The sequence below is a fragment of the Trematomus bernacchii genome, unplaced genomic scaffold (assembly GCF_902827165.1).
Source record: "Trematomus bernacchii unplaced genomic scaffold, fTreBer1.1, whole genome shotgun sequence".
Taxonomy (NCBI): Eukaryota; Metazoa; Chordata; class Actinopteri; order Perciformes; family Nototheniidae; genus Trematomus; species Trematomus bernacchii.
Genome location: NW_022987547.1, coordinates 1,743,677 through 1,763,075, shown reverse-complemented (window position 1 = coordinate 1,763,075; position 19,399 = coordinate 1,743,677). Strand labels below are relative to the sequence as shown.

Below are 19,399 nucleotides of genomic sequence, written 5' to 3'. Positions count from 1 at the left end.
TTAAACTTTATTTTTATTTGCAATGTAATGTAAAACCTCTGCCACGTTTGATGACACAAGTGGCCTGTTGGATTTCCTAACAGCTATTTCATAATTCAAGTTAAGAAGTTAAGATTGAATATAATTTATGCTTTTATATATTTATTAGTTGCTCTCTTTGCTTGTCTTCATCCCTCTCTGAAATAACATTGCCATTAATACTATCAACCTAATCTGACTCACATTTAAATGGAACAGTCAACTCTTTACATACTTATTAATTTGTAAAGACCCATTTCTTTAGCCTTGCATTAGTAGTTTTACTGCTCATCAGTCAGATCCATGATTCACTTCTAAATACGATTATCTAATGGAAAGCTCAGATGTTTTATAGAAGATTTAAAAACCCAGAATAGGTGTCCTGCTGATACACATGTCTAGTGGTAACATCAGGAAGAATTAAACTAACCTGTAAACATTTTATTGTTTCATGCTGTTTTCGTCTACCATGTCATAATCTTTGTCATGTTGTTCAGTGCAATCATTTCCACCTGAAAAGCGACCAGGCTGCAGAATGAATCAGAAGTTTAAAAAACGAAAACCAAAAATCATTCTATGTAGATACAAGGAGATTTTATTTAACATTTTTGTGTACAAACATAGGCAGCAAATGCCTTCCAAACATGTTTGCCCTCAGAATACAGTATTCCTTTTTACAGTTCTACAAGCAGAACACTGAATATTGAACAAGAGGAACAAGAGTTCAAAGATCGCAGAAGGTAAAGAGAAAGTGTTTGTGGTTGGTCAGCAAGTTTCATTCTCAGCTTAACATTGTGTGCCAAATAAAATCAAAACTGGTATATTTCCAAAGAGTCAGGGAGTCTAACTTAATGTAAGTCTGGTGGCGTAGAAGTGGCAGCAGAGGGTCATTTGACAGTATTATGGGAATGTGATAATTACCATATACAATAAATGGAGAACTTTCATATAGAGCAATATGTTCCACATCTTCAGGCTATTCAACAGATAAATTAAACCTTTTTTGTTGTATTTACTTTTTCATGTACAGAGGGACTGAGGTTATGGAGGGTACATGCAGTTACACTGACAATCAACAGACCAAAAACAATGCAGATTTTAGAGCAATATAAGACTCTTATCTCCTCTACCATACACTGACAGTTTGTCTTTTCAAAGAGACGAGAGGCGTACCGGCTCAACTCTTGACGATCATACGTCAGCGGACGCCAAAATAAATAATAACGGAAACCAGATAATGTACTCTCTTGTATAATACATATTATACAACTTCGTGGAAAATGAGAGAAGTTTGAATTCTGTGAATCTACCTTTTTTCAATTGACAAGAACCTGCATCTGCTATTCAGTTATTTAATCAAATAGCTAAACACTCACAGTGGCCAGTCTGTACAACAAGTTGTACAACACGTCAAACTACAGAGATGAGAAATGGGCTTTCGTAGGTGTTTGGAGGGGTTGTGATTCTGGGACAAAATATCAACAAACAGTAAAATAAGACATACGTTTTCCCAAAGAAAGCACACCATATACATTAATATAGTTTCAGATGATATTATATCATAAATAAATAGAACTAGGAGACCTTCTTATACCAAACAGGGACAAAACATAAATAAATTAGATTAAAAGGCATTAAAAGGAGCTGAAAGTTTAAGAGCCAAAACAAGGACGAAAATGTTTTAAGACTGACTTTTTTAAATTACAGCATCACAGTACGATGAATGTGACAGTAGAGCATGTACAGTATGAGCTAAGACCGTGCTTAAGGTTAAGGTCCTGTCTTAGTCTTTAAGAGATGGAAGGTGTGTGGCTGTCCTCAGCAAAGGCAACAGGAGACTGAACAACGTTTCAGAGTACCACAGGCGCTTAACAAAAAAACAAAAGTGTCGAGGCACGATAGGGTAGAGTGTAGGCAATCGGGACTTGTTTTAAAGGGTGACAGACGAATGAATGAGTGGTGGATTCACCCGGTGTCTCACATCCTGACATATAGATGATGAAACAATGTGGGCATGCTACAGTGGGCCAAAACTTGTGGAAGTACATCAAAAGTGGGACTGAAGGCATGAAGACTTGAACCTTGAACCTTGACTTTCAGAATAAAAGCTTAACATAATTGGGTTGATATAATGATGTTTTATGTATATTTATCGAGTGACTTAAGATTTAGAGAGTTGATATGTATCTGAGAATGACTTCTCTTGCCTTAAAAAGTCCAAAGACATTTATGTTAACTTAAAGTGGACCTATCATGCAAAATGCACTTTTGTACGTCTTTTATACATGAATATGTGTCCCCGGTGTTCCAGGGAACTCACCAAGTGTCAGAAAATACAACCCTCTCTTTTCCTCCGTAGCCAAATCTTTTAAAAACGGGGCTACAACGAGCGGATACAGATTCCATCCGACCCGACGTCAGCCCGGAATAGTGGGCGGTGACGCTCTGCCTACAGGGGAATGAGAGGTTGCCGTGGCATGGTAACAGCATGGTAATATGACGCTCGTGCCTCGCCCCCCTCCTTTGCAGGGCGGCGTGGTCAGCTGCAGCTCATTTGCCACAGAATCAGCCCTTGCAAAAACAGTGCTGGAATACAGCAAATAGAGCGAAATGAGGCATGGCTAAAATGCATGATCTGTTTGGTATTTTGAATAAAAAACTTCACAGACATGTTTTATATAGGTATGGCCCTACAATATATTATTCAAATATAGCATGATAGGTCCACTTTAAAATGTGTTATCAATAACATTGACTCCCCTATGTCATCTCAAACATGGACACAAGCCCTTATCAGATCCAGTTAACTGTTCAAATGGTTATAGTTTTATATCTAAGATATTCGAGAGGAACAACCGTGATATTTACCCTTGGCATGAGAAGGATATGCTGCGATAATGTAAACCAGATACTCACGAGTTACAAACATCCCACATGATGACACAACTGTGAAAAAGACAGCAATAACACAAAAATAAAAAACAAAACAATAAAACATGCCTGCATGTTAAATCTAGGAAACTCAAATCAAAATGAGAAATATGTACTTTTTAGAATCAAAAACACATCTTAAGAGCTTTCTTTTAAAATGGCCATCGAGTTGGACACCTTCATGCTTAACCGTATGAAGAACATTGAAAGGGACAAAGGATTATAAGGACATTTCGCCGTTCAGGAGAAGATGAAACAAAAATAATATTCCTTCATAAAAACCAACAGATATGCTCTTCATTGGACATAAATGCAGAGTGCTCAGGTCACTTAAATTGTAATACAGTAGTTTCTAACATTGCGTGAGTGCACTTCTGCAGCCAATGATTAAATGGTACAAAATGAGACAATGTCATATGTGTGTGAGTGTGTGTGCTCTATTATGACATTGCATATTGTCTACACTAGACAGGCGACGGTCTCTGGATGCGAGAAGTTTTTTTGCCGAGGAACACCCAGCCGTTAAAGAGCTTGTGCCTTTTCCACAGCAGCATACAGTATGTAACTACAATGTGTGTGTTACCTTCAATAATAATATCTAAATGAATAATCAAGAGGCTGGACAGAACAGCTGAGTAGTTTCTATAAGAACAAGGCTAAATCCTGCTTATTTACTGCAAGACTCAAAGTCAAGGCTAAGACCTACCACTTTCAGAATCAAAACAGAAAAAGAGCTCACATAGAAAAACAAACCGACCCCTTCCCCCCCAAAATAAATTACAATAATAGCATCAATGATTATACTGTTAAACAAAAAGAAAGAAATATTTAAGATTATGTACATACTGTATCTGTAAATACAACCGCCTCCTTTTTTGTCTAGAAACAAACAAAAAACATATTACTTTTGGCAAGATGTCCTCTGTTACAGTAAGAAGGACTTTTCGTCAGCAACGATATGAACACAGACACTTCCTATGTTAGAAAATATATTGCTTCCTCGGTATTCAAGCTGAAGACTACCTTGAGACACAAACAACACAAATAGAGGACATTTTGCTTTTATGGTCGTGAAAACCGCAGGCAGTCAGATTGCAGTGTATTACTAATCATCAGGTTCCTTTTTTTGTTCTTCTTCAAGCTGTAGCATTTGTCTCTGACTCCCATCTGGGTTTGTTTACGTTGTAAACACTAAAACATACAGGTGTTGGCTTCCTCACCCAAAGAACGAAAGCCAGTATCGTGCCGTTCATTTTCAACTCCTATAAATGTCTTCTCTTGTCTTTCTCAGAAACAATGGGCTGAGATGATGTAAGACACAGTTAGGATTGACCTCATCAGGAAATGAAGCAATGTTTGAGATGGATCAATGAAAAGTCTTGAGTAGATGATTGTCCAAAATAAACACAGATAGAGAACAACGCAAACACAAACTTACATGGAAATTCAGATTTGATGGCAAACTAATTCAAGGATCAGGAAAGACGTGTTTTGTTCTCTTATGGACTGACATCGATCTTGATTTTTGAACCACAATTGCGTTAAAGCTGTAAAGACCAACAAAAAGCGTGGTGGAGAAATGTAGATGGTGAATGTAGTCAATGAAGGAATCTTACTAAATATCATGTAATGAGAGATATGAACACCAAGGCCCTCGCATCCTCAGAGGTTCGGAGGTCCAATGGCGCCCTCTTGTGTTTGAGGAGGGCAGGCATCACCAGAGACAATCTTTTCCATCTGCAAGAGTCTGGTCAGTCAATTAAAAAACATCCTACTATAGGCTCACTTTGAGCCACGGTCCGTCTCGTTTCTCTCCTCCATGGTCAAAGAATCAGGGTGGCAGAGTCAATATTAGCTCTATACTTCAGTGGAGAAGAGGATGCTCTGTCTTTTACTGTCCGGGGTGGGGATCGTCTCCAGCTGGAGGAAGTACAGCAACACCTGGACCTGCGAGCGAATACAAAACAGAAGAGACATATGAGATTTTAGATGGACGAGCTTTTAGTTAGAACCCTGAAAATCAAAGATGAAATGCCAGAACGAGACCAACCTGCGCCATGACTTCCAGGGACCAGCTGTCCCCCATGCTGATTGGCTGGGTGGGGTTTGCGGGGATCTTGCTGTCCTTCTCGGAAGGCCTCAGCAAGGTCGGCCCGAAAACTGTCGCCAAGTTGTGGAGAGACATCTTGTTGATGCTCTCCTTATCTGCCACCCTGAGGAGAAGAAGACATGACGTCTGTTAGTGGCATAGAGAGATGACAAGAGATCATGCATGTGATGTGCTAGTATGTACTTTTGGTACTTTAAGTATATGTTGATGCAAATACTTTTGTACTTTTACTTGAGTTACATTTAGAATGCAGGACTTTTACTTAATAGTATTCCTACGCTATGTTACTTCTACTTTTACTTAAGGACAAGATCTGAGTACTTCTCCCACCATTATATATATATATATACATTGTAGTATAACATTTTGACATATTTTGTTATATATTGTAGTTCAATTTGCACATTTTTTCCTAACTTCATATGCTAATATAACAAATATTCTCTTCTTATTGCACATTTTTACTTTAAGTTATGTTTATATTCATATGTGTATTCTATTTTATTTATTTTTAATCTTAAATGGAGCAACTGTCAAAAAACCTCATTTCCACCAGGGTACAGATGAATTAATCTGATTCTGATGTATATTTCTCAGTGATCACAGTTGAATGCACCACCTGTATTTTTATGGCTTGTTGTTTTCTCTGCATATGTTAGCATTCCTGTCTACATTATTTTAAAGGATGTGTGTGTTTCCTTACCTCTTCATGTGATCCAACAGGAATAGGAATGTGACCAGGTTGGGCTCCGGCAGTGACAGCAGTAAGTTCAACATGCAGCTCTCTTTGGCAACACTATCAGACAGGTCTGCACAGAGAGAAAAATAATTAGATTGTTTCACATCCTGCCAATCAAGCTGCAATCACCAGTGATTAGATATATTTGAGAATGTCAATATCCCTGGAACTTACTAATGCCGCCTGCAAAGTTAGGGTAGAGATCATCAGTGAAGAGCGGCTCTGGCAGCTCTCTGAAGTAAAGCTTCAAGGTCCCAGCGATGGCGTTGACATCCATCTCACTCATCATCACTGACACGTCTTTGTGATCTGCAGGAGAGAAGCAAGAACGACATGAAGACAGGAGGGTCCAAAAGGGACACGGTAAGATTGGAAAACACCTCAAAACAAGCAGCAGTTGCCATCCGCTCATTCTGAAATCGCAATATACCGGTACACACAATCCATGCAAGATACATATACGATTAGCTGACACAAACATGTTAAGTTCATAAATCTGGCTAATCATTTCACATCAGAGAAACCACTTCATGTTAGCTCACAGTTAGCCACACAGCTACAATAATGATCACCTGATCAACAGAAATAGAAAGATTTAAAAAAACTTTCCTTCAGGTGAGGATCAATCTCAGAATGTTTTCTAGAAATGCATGGCAGTTACAGTATTAATCTCACAAAATGGGATGTTAAGATAATCTATATCTTTGGCATATTTAATATTGTACATATTAAAACTAAATATAATCTTTTTGTCATCCAATTTATTTGGCTTCTATGAAGATTTTAGTTAAGTTTTAGTCCTATGTCTTTCGTTAATTTCACATAACACATTGGATTTGACCAGAAATATGGTCAAATTGATTGGTTTACAAGGGACAACAGTACACATTTGACCTCATTACATAATTTACACAAAGCATACACTTCGTAGATGAAGGGAATACTCACTGGTGTCAAATGCGGTCTTCAAGGCCTGAATGTCAGTGGCCACTCCTGATACTCGGTAGATGCCCACCTCCTCCATCCCCCTCCTCTCAATCTCCTCTAGACACTGCCGGACGATGTAGGGCACCTTGGAGCGCTCTCGCCTGGATGGAGAAAAACATTATTGATCAACACGCAGTTTATATTGGTAAAACTCTTACCAGCAGGAATACAGAAAACAACGAATGTTTTGTTTATCGAGACAAAAGGAAATGAAGAAGGCTAAAAACTGAATGCTGTGTTTTGCATTGTTAGAATAACTGCTTGTAGCTCTGCAGCACTGATTTGTTTTTGCTGCTAAATCTAGTTAGCCTACTCATTATCTCTAATCCTATTACCCTTAATTTATGTTTATCAGGGACAACAATGGCCACAAACACACAACACACTAAGGCTTCTAATAGCTCCATTTATCTGGAACAAACTCCCAGAATCCTTCAGGTCCGCTGCAACTACTTTTAAACCCAGGCTGAAGACTTTTCTTTTTGCAGGTGCTTTTAATAACTATTCATATCTTAAACTGCACTGTACATTTTATTCATGTTTTTATATATTAGCTTGTTTTATCTTTATTTGATTCTCTTTGAATCTCTTTAATGACTGTTTTTACATGCCATTTTAAAATGTGTTTCTGCTCTACTATTTTAATGTTTTCATTTTTGTAGAGCACTTTGAATTGCCTTGTGTTGAACGGTGCTTTATAAATAAACTTGCATTGCCTCATTTTCCTCCTAACATAATTTGACCAAATAAATTATTTAGAAATACATCGTTTTGTATTTTCGTATAATAGGTGTTTTTTTGCATGCTCTTCAATCTCACATCACAGTTCAGCTCGACTCCTAACTTACGATTTATTATCTTAATTTGCTTGATTTATGTAATTGAAAGATTTTATTAGCTTAGTTTCAGTGCCTCTAGTTTCAGACAGTTTTTTGTTATCCGTTAAAGCCACTGCTTTTAAAATGCAAAAAATCTACTCATTCTCACATCTCAAATATCTCATATGTTGAGATATTGTCTGTTATGTTCTGCCAAGTAATACTTGATCAGGCCTCCCAAAAAACAGGCAAGAAAAAGTAGAACTGAAGTTAAACAGTAGAGACCTGCGTGTTGAAATGTGAACTCACTTGGTCACGGTGGAGATCTTGACTCCGAACACGCCCATTGGTTTCCGTGAGGGCATCCTCTGCAGGCTGAACTCTCGGGTGGTGAACTTTATTGAAAGTTTAACCTCGATCTGACACAGGAAAAAACGGCTCAACGTTAAAACAGGTTGTTACGAGCCATCTGCAACGGCTTTTGCTGATCTTGAGGAAATCCTGCCATGTTAAAACCAGATGTAGACTCAAATGAACTGCTGAACCACGTCCTTACTGCTGTGTGCTACTTTAACATAAATGTATTGGAGCTAGAGTTACACCTGAGAACAATTGATGTTTAAATACAGGAAAGCAATTACAACAATGTGCCGTACTCACCCCGTTCATTTGAATAACTGTTCTCTGCCAGTCTTTGCCTTGGAGAGATGCAGGGTCAAGCTGGAGGAGGCGACACAAAAGGACAATACAAATAAGCATTAATGATATTTCATTTGAAGATAGGTTTCAGCACATCCACACAATTGATTATTTGAGATAATCATTACCAGCCTGTCAGATCATGCTGGGTGATTAGTTTGGTTTACCATTTGCGGTGGTTGGAAGTACCCATGTACACAAACAGTATGTACATTAAATCAAGTGATAGACTTAAGGACAATTTACAGTTTCTACTTCTTTTCTACTACATTTTAGAGGCAACATTCACTTTTTAAGTCTACTTATTTGAAAGCTATAGTTAATACTTGATTTTAATATTGAGATGTACTTCCTTCAGATCAAGTACAATACATAATATTATATATAAAGAACTTGTCCTTTTTTACTCAACTGGTGTGAAATGTGAAATGGTTTAACATTTGGAGTTGGTCTTGTATCCACGTTTTGTAAAATAATGTACATTTTAGCACTTTTTTTAAATTATGTATATACGGTACCATTGTGAAAGAGAGTCTTGATCTCAATTGGTTTTCCCATGATTAAATAAATAACTACCCATCTGTTGGAATTTACTTTTTTTTTTACTAAAAATATATGAATAACTCATGTGTGTGTTTGAAATGTAGTCATTAAGCCAAAGAGGGTTATAGGTCAAGGATCACTAGTTTCTCATGAACCACAGCTACATGCATTTTTCACGTTTACTTTTATTGTGAATATTATTTGATCTTACATACTGTTGTCCTACTTATGTACTGCTCAATTAGGCTCAACAGCAGTGCCTTAAGGTTTATTTGCAACAGCAGTACAAATCTTCTCTCCAGTGGAATGTTGTATCTTCCCTTCAATGTATTTTCATAAATAGGATAAACAAATGTCTTCCGTGTGAAGAGTGTAAATTCCCACCCAAGCACACTTTGATTGTATGGACCCCATATGCCATGTCTCTTCATATCTGAGTACTTACACACATCTGACACACACACACACACACACACACACACACACACACACACACACACACACACACACACACACACACACACACACACACACACACACACACACACACACACACACACACACACACACACACACACACACACACACACACACACACACACACACACACACACACACACAGTATACTGTATGTTACCTGGGCTAAGCCCCATCTGGTTGCATGCAAGGCTGGATCATGTTTCTCATAACTGAATTTTCCACTGCTGAATGTGCCATTTTGTGAGAACCGTTTACAGACACAGAATAACGGCAAACATTTCTTTGCTTACTGATAACATTTTATAAAAGCTGAAGTTTTTGCCCCACAAACATGAATGTACTGTATCTTCTATAGACTTTATCGATCGAAGATTTAGAAGGCCCTACGCTGTGTTAAGACTTTATGCAAACACTGACATAAAGTGTGGGTTAAGGTAGTTTAGAAACGCTATGTAAAAATTATTACAGTGAATAAAAATGGAAACATGCATACAAATATTCATGTTATCTAGTTGCTGATCGGTGCAAGTTCTAAATATTTCCCGAATGTATAATATACATACTGTTTATATATAATGTAATTTCAGATGAATTTGAATACTGGAGAAAGAAAAGAGCTGGACAAGCGTAAAATAATAAATGTATTTTCTGTTAGTACATTTCTAGTAGTGAACAACTAGAACAATGTTCCCCTTCTCTTCTTCTGTATTTGTGTAACTATGTACATCTTGGACCAAAATGGATTTCAATTTTAAATGACGAGACAATATAAATCTTTATAACTATATAGGACTGAACATGTCTCTGTATATGTGGGATGGATTTGCATACAGTAATGAAATTAAATGTTGTTTGATAGCAAATGAGCTTCCAAAAGGGTGAACAGAAATAGAGTCACAGCTGCATAAGGCAATAAAGAGCAAAAATAACAGACGATGACAGAGAATAAAGAGAAATTACCATTCAAAATCTACTATCTTTACATGTGTGAGAAACGCATTTAGGGCAGATAAATGATAGTTTAATATCACCTGGATATGCATGTGCTATGTGTTTATGACATGATGTTCTTCTACTGCGGTATTTTTCCTGCCCTGGATTTATGAAAATCCTGCTGAATAACTTTCTCACCACCCTGTGTGTTTGGTTTCGAATGACATCATCTTTCAGAAAGCAATCATGCCACAGGATTACCAGAGGAGCCACTAGGGGGAGCATGAGACTGTAACTCACAGTTTGGTATAAAACAAGTTTAGTATAGTGAACACATCTGCTGCAATTTGAGTTTCAGGACAAAGGCTCCTCAGAATAATGACACAAAGCTAATGTGTACATATGTTGTTCTTTGCTTACTACATTTAAATTGTCTGATAACAAAGTGAACTGCTGTACTAATGGTTTTGTATTTTGCCATTATCCTAGCTTTTTGTTTCTACGAATTGTCGACAGAAAACCCAAAATAAGTAATTACACATCTTCCAGACACCAAAAAATATCCTTTTGTCTGTTTTAGTGGGTGTCAGCAGTGTATGATCACACACACACACACACACACACACACACACACACACACACACACACACACACACACACACACACACACACACACACACACACACACACACACACACACACACACACACACACACACACACACACACACACACACACACACACACACACACACACACACACACACACACACACACACACACACACACACGAGGCAGTGCAACAAAGAAGAGACTCTAGTTTATGACTAGATCTTTCTGTATCTTTGCTTTCTCTTTGTTGATCTCCTGAGTGACACTTGGCATTGTCCTGCAGTCTGCCGTCGTCTTGGCAACACAATCACCTGCTATCTAGATGTGCTATCAACCAGCGATCAGCTAGTTTGCTGAGGACAGCGTCTGTGGGTTTTTTTCATCAGGATTTTGGGACTTTCTACGGACAAAGCAGCCTATAGTATTGATGCAATATGTTACTCAATAACCAGTGTAATCCATGGCCTGTGAGTAAGTGATATTTTAAACATCTGAACCTGGCAGCATGATAACATATCAATGACAAAAAGAGCTTTGCGTCATTGTGCACATCCTGAGATATTTCTCTCAATTTAACCAATCACCACCCATCCATTACATTATGGGTTATTCATCTAATCAGCTGATTCTTTTAACATCATGCTCAGTTGAAGTTGTTCATTGAGCAATAATATGGATTTCATGCTTTGTGGCAGCCGTGGTGACATAACAGCCTATCAGTAATGAGTCATGGTGGGTCTGCTGAAAGGATGGGGCTGAGGTGTGTGTGTGTGTGTGTGTGTGTGTGTGGGGGGGGGGGGGGGGGTGACGTCATGACATACTTGGATCTGTCCTTTCCCCATGATGCGGTCTGTGCTCTCTCCATCCTCTTTGTTCTGCTTGGTCTTGTTGTAACACTTCTCGTAGCAGAGCAGCCTCAGGGTCTGAGAGCCCTCCAGGTCAATCTCAAACTCCTAAGGGGAAGAAGAACAAAAGTATTTGCAAAGATATGGTGCAGAAATGTCCAAGAATTAAGTGCAATATCACCAATGGAGAGGGGAATAAAGACAAGAATGGCAATACACGTCCAAAAGAAAAATCAGCATACACCCTGCCATTTAGTTCATACATCTCACCACACAGCTGACCATACTTCCCTGTAATTATGTTCGGGAGCGCTCTGCATATGTTTTGAGCATCGTTCTGGGGCCCACACTGTGTTGGTTCACTTAACATTTGGACAGATGTGAGTCATCACCAGCAGCCCCTCATTAGCTGATATTATTTCCACTTTGCTGAGCAAAGAGTCTTTGGGTCCACGATGGAAAAAAAGCTGTGCCGCAGATGAACAGATCCACTGATTGTGTCTCAAAGCTCTCCTCTGTTAGGTTGACCTCTAACATCCAGCTGTGTCATTAATGCATTCACGTGCATGTATTTGTGCTTGCTTGCATACATATGCAGTATGCATACATGTATGTTTTTGCTATATGTTTGCAGGGGTTACTTAGAGATGTACAGCTAACTGATTACAAGACCAGATGTCTCATACGTGACAAGCAGCACATGTGCTTATATATGTATGTATGTCTACTGTATGTTGGTTGAAAAGAAACAAACATGTTGAATCGTTTTTCAAATAAAATATATACGACATCAAACCAATCTGTGCAGATACCAATTACATTTTTATATTTAAAAGGACTTTAAACTTGCAAAAGATACAAAGGCAGTGGGCGGAATTTTACAAAGATAAAACTTGATATGACAGAGATTTATGTTATAATTGATCTAAAAGTGTGCTCAGTTGAGATCTTGTATTTGACTGTGGAAACTAGACAGCGTATTATTCTAGAAAAAGAAAAGCAGATATGTCAGATGGTTTGTCTAAACCAGGGGTTTTCAAAGTGTGGGAAGGTGAGCCTCCCCTCAGAGAACATAAGAACAGTCGCGCCCCCCCTCACAATTATTATTGCTATTATTATTATTATTATTGTTGTTGCTATAATGCAGGGGTATTATTAACCAGTGGAATGCCCTTACCTACTGGCCTAGTTAAATCAAAGTGGTTACTTATTTTTGTCTGGGCAGTGTAGTTGTACACACCATCTTATTTGACTTTCTCAGGGCAGACCCCACAAAGAAAAAAATATATGTACACACGTAAGGTCATCATCTTAACAGTTTTTTATGCTCGAGTCATCCGTGAGCAGAGCATCAAGTTGGCATGCCTATTACAGCTGAATGCGGCGATTACCATCTTGTTCAGCAAAACGCCTCACAAAATATTAAGATCCAAAGCTTTAGTGCGTTTTGATTCAATGCTGAGTACAGCCACACTTGACAGTCTCTTCTCTGTCATTGTAGACCGCAAATACCTTATTCCTTCCGTGTACTTGGGTCCGAATGCTTCTCGTTTTCTGCCGCCCGTTCAATTGAAATCGCCGCCAATCACATTTCCTCGCTCGCGCCAGGGTTACAAGGCTCGCGTCTTGTGCTGCATTCACTTGCCCTCGGACATCAGGGATTTTCTCTGATAAATGTCCGATGAGCCACAACTTTTATTTCAAAACAAAGCTGCCAACTGGGGTGGCCAGACGCTGTCTCCTCTCTCACTTTAGATAACTTCACTAAAAATCGATCCATGTTGCCGCTCGCATAAAGTTAGCTGAAGTTAACGAGCTAGATTTCACTGTTTCTCTTTATTTTTTTCTCACGCTGCGCCTCCCCTGAAGCTCTCTGGCGCCCCCCAGGGGAGGCGCGCCTCACACTTTGAAAACCGCTGGTCTAAACAGTATAGAAAACTATTTCCACTTTGTCTTCTACTGTACATTTATGTTGTGACTACGCAATGCTTTGTAGCAAGATGTTGGGTAAGATAAAAATAGATTTCGATTTTGTTCAAATGGATGCTCCACAAATACTGAGATAAGTGTTCCCATATGAAATATGAAAAAAGTCAATTATCTGTTTTTTATGTGAACAACTCATTGGGCATACTGATTTTGTCTATTTTTTTTGTCTGTTTGCAATGTAATCCCTTTTTGCTTTTCCACTTTGTATAATGCAGAGATAACAAGTTCAAGATTGATTAACTAAGTATTTATTATTTCACCATCGACATATAATTGGTCCTTATATCATCTAGAGAGACTTTGCAGGGACATTTTATTCAAACAGTAAATCTGTAGAGTCACGTATTTATACTGTGCTATTCTCATACCTCGTTCCATTTGGGTTCAGTAGTGTATCGATACACTCTCGTCTTGGCTTTATTTGAAAAGAAGCCAAAGGAATCCACCTCCATTGTGCAGTAGAGATCTGAAAGAGAGGTTTAAAAACAGAGGACATTTATAAAACTAAAGAAGTGTACTGTAGTTTGTGAATGTATTACAGTAGCAGAACTGACTACATGACGTTATCCACAGGAAGTCAAATAGGAATGAATCACATTCAATTTGTCACAATGTTTAAGAAGATGTGAATTTCAAAAATAAAACACCGTGTTCTACTTCTCAGTGGTCTGTAGAGTTTCCTCATTTTGTCTGATTATCTGTATTTTCGGCTGTGTGCATGAAGGCTAAAGGGGAATGACTCACTCAAGCTCTGTTTGAGGCCGGAGGCAGAGTGGACGATTACATTCAGGAACCCGTGGAGACCGGGGGATTCATCCTCTGGAAAAACAGTCAGAAGGCAGAGAGAGAAGGAAAAACAGTCAGCGAGAGGGGATTAGAAAAGCATGCAGATCTGTGTTTGTTTTGGAACCAAATCAGACACGGAAGGAAGGGATAAAACTGCCCTGGACAGAAAACACACGCTGCCTAAACGTCTGCCTACTTTTCTATCCTCATCTAAGTCACAGTTATTAATCACAATCATTTTTTTCCAGGACATTATTAAGAAATACAGAATGATCCGTGCAACTTTTCTTTTCAGTAAACCACGTTTGAGTGTAAAAACAAATGTAAAAACGAGTGCCTTACCTTCTTTATTGATGCTAAGTGGAATGTGGTGTACAGTCTGCAGTTTGACACAGGAGCTGGTCAGCATTTGCAGCTCCATGGAGGTCAAGGAGGACGTTTTCAAACCTTAAGGGAAGACAGTAAATGCTGCTTGTAAATGACACTGTATATCGGTCTTGCTTTCTTAATCTCAAGGCTCTCGGATTAGTACTGGCCACATTTAGCTTTATATCTTTCAAGTGCCGAGGATGTTCTTCACAAATAAAATAAAATTACATTTCTAGGACACTTACATTTCTTCTGCTGTTCCTTCATTATCTCCCTCCACTCTGCGCGCTCATAGTCGGACGAAATCAGGAAACTGTAACTCTGAATATAAACACAAACATACTGTTATTTCATCCTCAGTTGATATGAGGAGAGGCAGACACACGTCATCTGTGCACAGATACAATATTACAATTAAATGTCATGCATTCTTTTCCAGCTAACTTCAACCTAATAACATTTTATACAGAGAATGCTTCATACTGACAACATGTTTTAAAGGTGGGGTAGGTAAGTTTGAGAAACCGGCTCGAGATCGCTAGAATTTGAAAATACACAACCGGAGAAAATCTGCCACTTCCTTATAGAGCCCCTCCTCCAACACACACGAACGTGCACATGACCAATGAGGGCACGAGATAAGTTTGTGCCCAGATGGAAGGCTGACAGGCAGGTAGGCCATCCAGTTATTTTAGCCGGGCCGGCTAAAATGATTGGTCGTGCTTTTATTATTACGTATTATTTAGTATTACGGCTTCCACAGATAACATTTTTTTATGGATTTTTTGTCAAAGCACTTAAGATATTCATTGCTATCGGGATGTTAAGAGCATTCCATGGAATATAACAAAAAGTGTATCTCGAGCCGGTTTCTCAAACTTACCTACCCCACCTTTAACAATGAGAATGGAAATCATGCACACATCTTATTTGTTTCTTTTATATTACATTACATTGCATGATATTAGGATAGCAGAAAGACTATGAATGCACTTACTGTAATTCAATTTGGATAAAACCCATGGCTAAATAAAATCCAATGTAATGGATATTGTGCTGGGAATAAAGCAGATGGTGACCAAAATAGAGTAAAATGAGAAGGAGGGAAAGAATATAGAGAAGAGGAGCGTACAGGGGAGCAGTAGGAGGAGGGGGATGGGGGTAAGAAACGATGATGAAGGTGTCGTTACCTTGCCGTTCTTGTTGTAGACTCTAATCGGCAGGCTGGGAGCCATTAGGAGGAGCATGGACTCCTGCTCGAACAGCTTCTTCCTGAGGCGGTCGATGACTTTTGAGCCTTTGTTGGCTCTCTGAAAACACAGAGGTGACCTGTGTGACCTTGTGTATGTTTGTGTGCGGAAACCTGATCATCATACATTTAAATGTGTTTCCAAATAGGTCATTCAATTATTTCTCCCAACTGGAAAGTAGATTTTATAGTTCCTGAACATATTTTTATGAAACGGTGTCTACCTTCTCTCTCTGAACCTCACTGCGGAGGTGTGAGATCTTGACCCTCATGGCGTCCAGCTCTTCGTCGGGGACCTGTGGGATGGTGAGGGGCTCCGCTTCCTCGGGACCCTGGAAGGTCAGCTCGGTCAGGGGGATGTACCACTTACTGTCATACTGTTGGTTTTTACTGCAGGGGAGGAGAAAAGAGAGGGGATGGAGGTATGAGATGAGTGGATTGATAAAGAGGGTTCAAAGGTGTGGATGAATAGGGAGGAAGGGGACAGTGGAAATGGGAAACGTTAACAACAAAAAAAAGTATTCTTTTGCAAACTCTAAATTAAAGTGCTGGTTTTATGTTGGAAATAAAATAAATGAGGCTTAAAATAACTGATACTAACTCAATATTTAGAGGATAGATAACTTATCTATCTAGAGGTTTCTATTAAACTTTCCGAATATTTTCTAAAACCTTCTGCAACTCGGGTAATTAGAAGAAGAAAAAGAAGATGGACATTTATTGATATAATACAGGGATTTTAACCTAAGAAATAAATGTTAAACTATAATGACATAACATGTCCTACTGCAGTGCTGGTAATTCATATATTTGAGTGTTTTTCCCAGTCTCTTACCCTCCGATCTGTTTCTTCAGCTTGGCGCAGAGCAGCAGATCGGAGAAGAGGAAGACGTGCCGCAGTTTCCTCGCTCCCTCCACCAGCTCCACCATGAAGCTGTCCCTCAGAAGCTGCCGGTTCTGTGGATACAACACACAACACTGGTGATCAGTACAGATAAGTCAAGACTAATGGAGCCAGCTCAGGGAAAATGTTCTTGTTACAGTTCAAGAGTCCAAAAAAATAAATGAAACAACATTTTTAAAAGGAGAAATATGGAAATACTAAATAATATTATGTTGAACAGATAGTAGCATACAGATTAGCATGATGCCTTTTTAACTCATACATGATCCATCGTGGATAATTGCATCCAAAAAGGTAATACACACATAGTTTGTTTACTAGATAAATGAAAAAGGATATATACACATAATTAGCATAGGGGAAAACCGTAGAGGGTCAGTAACGCTTTCACAATATGTGGATGTGTAAAGCCTTTGTATTGTTGCTGCATCCTAAATCTTTATTCCTTCTCTTCTCACCATACGAGTCCTCAAAAACACGACAAGAGGAGACAAATAAAAAACCGAGTGAAGATGTGAGGAGGGTGACAGGATTTTGTTTTTATTTGCTGCAGAATCCTCAAAAATGCGGCTTTATTGAAACATCAGTGACGATGCTCATGTGCAACCTAGTAATGTTTATTGAATAATACCCCACATATTACCCGCAGAATGTTTGAGGAATTTGCATGAATAGCATGAACTAAACTAATCGCCTGACAAAAGCTTTTGTCATTTACCAGCATAATCATCAATGCCCAGGTTCTAGAGGAATGAATGAGGTAATGGCAGCCTGGGAATCGCTGATGTCAGACTACATAATGAGATGTGTAATACTGTCATCTGCCAAAAGGGGGCAGTAATGTCCTTTTCTAAATTACAACACACATTTACAAGAATGGACTTAGAACAATAACCGAGCAAAGAAATGCCAAGCCACCACTGAGTAGTAAACCATCCACCTTTACATGCTGATAACACTGGTTTTACTTTAAGCTTGAGGGAGGGTAAAAAAACAAAAAAACAACTGTGATTGTTTAATTTAGCTTTTTAACTCACCGGGAGAACAGGATATAGCATGGAAAGGACTTTGTCAATGAACACTTAATGTTTGTGCCTGCTTCCATGTCCTAGTTGAAAGTCAAAGTAAGAACATTGACTTTCGCATCCTTATCTTCATCTTTGTGCCCCCTCCCCCGCCTCCTGTCCCCCCTCCATCAGGACCACACAGCCACTGTCACCACCAGAACACACTGGAGAGGAGCTGGTTTTATGTTTTACAAAACCTGACTGGACATCTGCTGGCAAAGAGGGGGACCATACTGTGTCACTCGGTGTTAGTGCGTGATGGAGAGGATGACAGAGTCAGAGAGAGCCTGAGAGTACATCCCAAGGAAACTAAATGGCTTAAAGAGAAGACGCAGGACGAAAAAGGATCCTGATGTCATGCTGCAGTTTCAGACTGTAGATACCAAACCATGTGACACAGCTCCACTGCAGTCATCTGTTGTTAAGGTGCTTCTTTATGCACATGCACATGCGAGCACACATGAAGATCCTGCAGCAGATTACAAATATGTTCTTATCCCCGCAATAAGGATCTAATAAAAATCGATTTCCCAGCGGGGGAATACAATTATTCATTACCAGCGAGATAATGAAGCCTGAAATGATGTCGACCTGTGATAGATAACTTCCAGATGAGTGGCTTTCTGTCTATATGGCATATTTCTCTCGTGGATTCTGAGATGCTACATCTGTCAGGGAACAACTCGTCTCATTTCCTGGTAGGCTACATTCTGTGATGTTTTACAGTCTGAGATTTGATGAAATTGCTGTTAAGTATTTACTATAAATTCCATCTCCATCCTTGTTTTGTTCTTTGGACTTTGATGCCAGAAGAGCAGCACATCTATGAAAAGACTCCACATGTATTATAATCCCCCTGAGGATATGTTCTAGCTAGAATATAAAACAAGGCCCCATCTTTCGTTACTCCCATCAGTCTGCATGCTGTCATGTTGGTCTATAAATATAACAAGTACTGTACAGAAGTAAGAATAAGACATTGGTCACACTGCTTTGCTTAGTTTAGCTCCTCATACAGTATACAACATTAAACTGAAGGAATGAGTAGTAGCTGCAGGAGCTTAAGCTATAATGCCGTGTATATTAAAAGCATAGATGCACAATCAGTCTGATCCAATTGGACGCTATAACATAATCACAGATTTGAGGTTAAAAGGGCATTTAATCCGTTGCCAATTACGTACAGTATACTATACATCATAAAGGGATATAACTTTCGTATGCCATTTATAAATAGATATGGTAAAAGGACCACAACTCCACAGCCTAGCTAGCACGGCGTAGCTTTCAGCCGCAAGCTAACAGCAGCATGCTAACTCAG

General features: G+C 39.0%; 1 protein-coding gene across 1 annotated transcript in view; it reads right to left on the bottom strand.

The window, feature by feature from the left end:
* Positions 1-590: 590 nt before the first annotated feature.
* Positions 591-19,399, bottom strand: part of bcr (BCR activator of RhoGEF and GTPase) — an 86,540-nt gene continuing 67,731 nt past the window's right edge. Inside the window, exons 9-23 of the mRNA XM_034122775.1 lie at positions 16,943-17,064; positions 16,332-16,497; positions 16,049-16,168; positions 15,104-15,179; positions 14,832-14,936; positions 14,448-14,522; positions 14,072-14,169; positions 11,691-11,822; positions 8,264-8,323; positions 7,913-8,022; positions 6,747-6,886; positions 5,973-6,107; positions 5,763-5,868; positions 5,000-5,162; positions 591-4,896 (exon numbers count right to left, since the gene is read on the bottom strand). Coding sequence (XP_033978666.1) covers positions 4,807-4,896; positions 5,000-5,162; positions 5,763-5,868; positions 5,973-6,107; positions 6,747-6,886; positions 7,913-8,022; positions 8,264-8,323; positions 11,691-11,822; positions 14,072-14,169; positions 14,448-14,522; positions 14,832-14,936; positions 15,104-15,179; positions 16,049-16,168; positions 16,332-16,497; positions 16,943-17,064 — 1,698 coding nt within the window. The 3' untranslated portion in view covers positions 591-4,806. The remainder of the gene's footprint in view (positions 4,897-4,999; positions 5,163-5,762; positions 5,869-5,972; positions 6,108-6,746; positions 6,887-7,912; positions 8,023-8,263; positions 8,324-11,690; positions 11,823-14,071; positions 14,170-14,447; positions 14,523-14,831; positions 14,937-15,103; positions 15,180-16,048; positions 16,169-16,331; positions 16,498-16,942; positions 17,065-19,399) is intronic.